Source organism: Vicia villosa, unplaced genomic scaffold (genome assembly GCF_029867415.1).
Source record: "Vicia villosa cultivar HV-30 ecotype Madison, WI unplaced genomic scaffold, Vvil1.0 ctg.000463F_1_1, whole genome shotgun sequence".
Classification (NCBI taxonomy): domain Eukaryota; kingdom Viridiplantae; phylum Streptophyta; class Magnoliopsida; order Fabales; family Fabaceae; genus Vicia; species Vicia villosa.
Genome location: NW_026705221.1, coordinates 129,220 through 130,234, shown reverse-complemented (window position 1 = coordinate 130,234; position 1,015 = coordinate 129,220). Strand labels below are relative to the sequence as shown.

General features: G+C 35.4%; 1 protein-coding gene across 1 annotated transcript; it reads right to left on the bottom strand.

Annotated features, from left to right (window-relative positions):
* Window positions 1-281: 281 nt before the first annotated feature.
* On the bottom strand, window positions 282-754 carry LOC131628547 (uncharacterized). Its single transcript, XM_058899378.1, has 2 exons — window positions 605-754; window positions 282-524 (listed from the first exon to the last, which is right to left on the bottom strand). The coding sequence occupies exons 1-2, from the start codon at window positions 752-754 to the stop codon at window positions 282-284; spliced, it is 393 nt and encodes a 130-aa protein (XP_058755361.1).
* Between the last annotated feature and the right edge of the window lie 261 nt (window positions 755-1,015).

The window sequence follows — 1,015 nt, the reverse complement described above, 5'->3', positions numbered from 1 at the left end:
TGGAGTTATGGTACCAACTGATTTATCCCATCTTGTAATGTGCTATTGAACCAATGTATATTATACTTTTAACAGAAAAAACCAACAATTGACAGAATCAAAATTTCCTTCCATTAATAACATGTTTCAAAATTACATTGTACTGAACAATTACATGATTCAAACCTAAACAATTAGACTATTGACCTAACTACATGATTCATCATTCAAAATTACATGATTCATCATTCAAAATTACATGACTCAAGCTTAAACAATTAGACTATTGACCCAACTACAAATTACATAAAATTGTAAAACAGACCAACAACCAAACAACACAACACAAATGCTATCTTAAGCTGCATATTATTCCTTTTCTGAGCTTCAAACTTCATCTTCAATTTCTTCAATTTGCTTGTTAAAGATTCCAATTGCAGTTCTAGTACATCACATTTCTTACATAATGAATGAATAACAGTTTCCCCTTTGTTGAAGTCGCCAATTTCATCATCCCATGGGAATAATTCACAGCTATTCTCGGTCTATAAAAAACGAGTTACACATGTGTTAGTATTAAGAAAAATCAAAACTTTCTTTAAACTTTCAACAGAAACAAACTCACCCCAGCACTTCGACATTTCCAGAACTTTCGGTTGGGGTTTTGCACTATGTTGGCGACCCACATCTTCATTTCTCTACCACAGCCACATTTGGGTAAACCATAAGACGATGCTGAATCAAGAGTGCTCCCACGAGAACTGCATCCAACCATGCTTCCGATTGAATGGATGAGGACACACGATGGACGATGATGGCAGATGAGACGAGGACAAAGAAGGAGAATCAGAGAAGGGTGAAAAATTTTCCAGAAAAGAGGCCAAGTTAGGGGAGAACAAACCCTAGAATCGTATTTTGAAGAAAATAGGGCAATTATACATTCATCGAGTGCCCATTTGCCACATCATCAATTAAGTCAAAGCCCAATCAGCAAATAGGATAAAAGGGTGTGGTAAATCTAGGATTTATGTTTTAT

Coding starts and splice junctions, on each gene's coding strand:
- LOC131628547 (XM_058899378.1), bottom strand. CDS start 754: ATGGTTGGATGCAGTTCTCGTGGGAGCACTCTTGATTCAGCATCGTCT. Junction 525..604: donor GGAAATGTCGAAGTGCTGGG/GTGAGTTTGTTT, acceptor CGTTTTTTATAG/ACCGAGAATAGCTGTGAATT.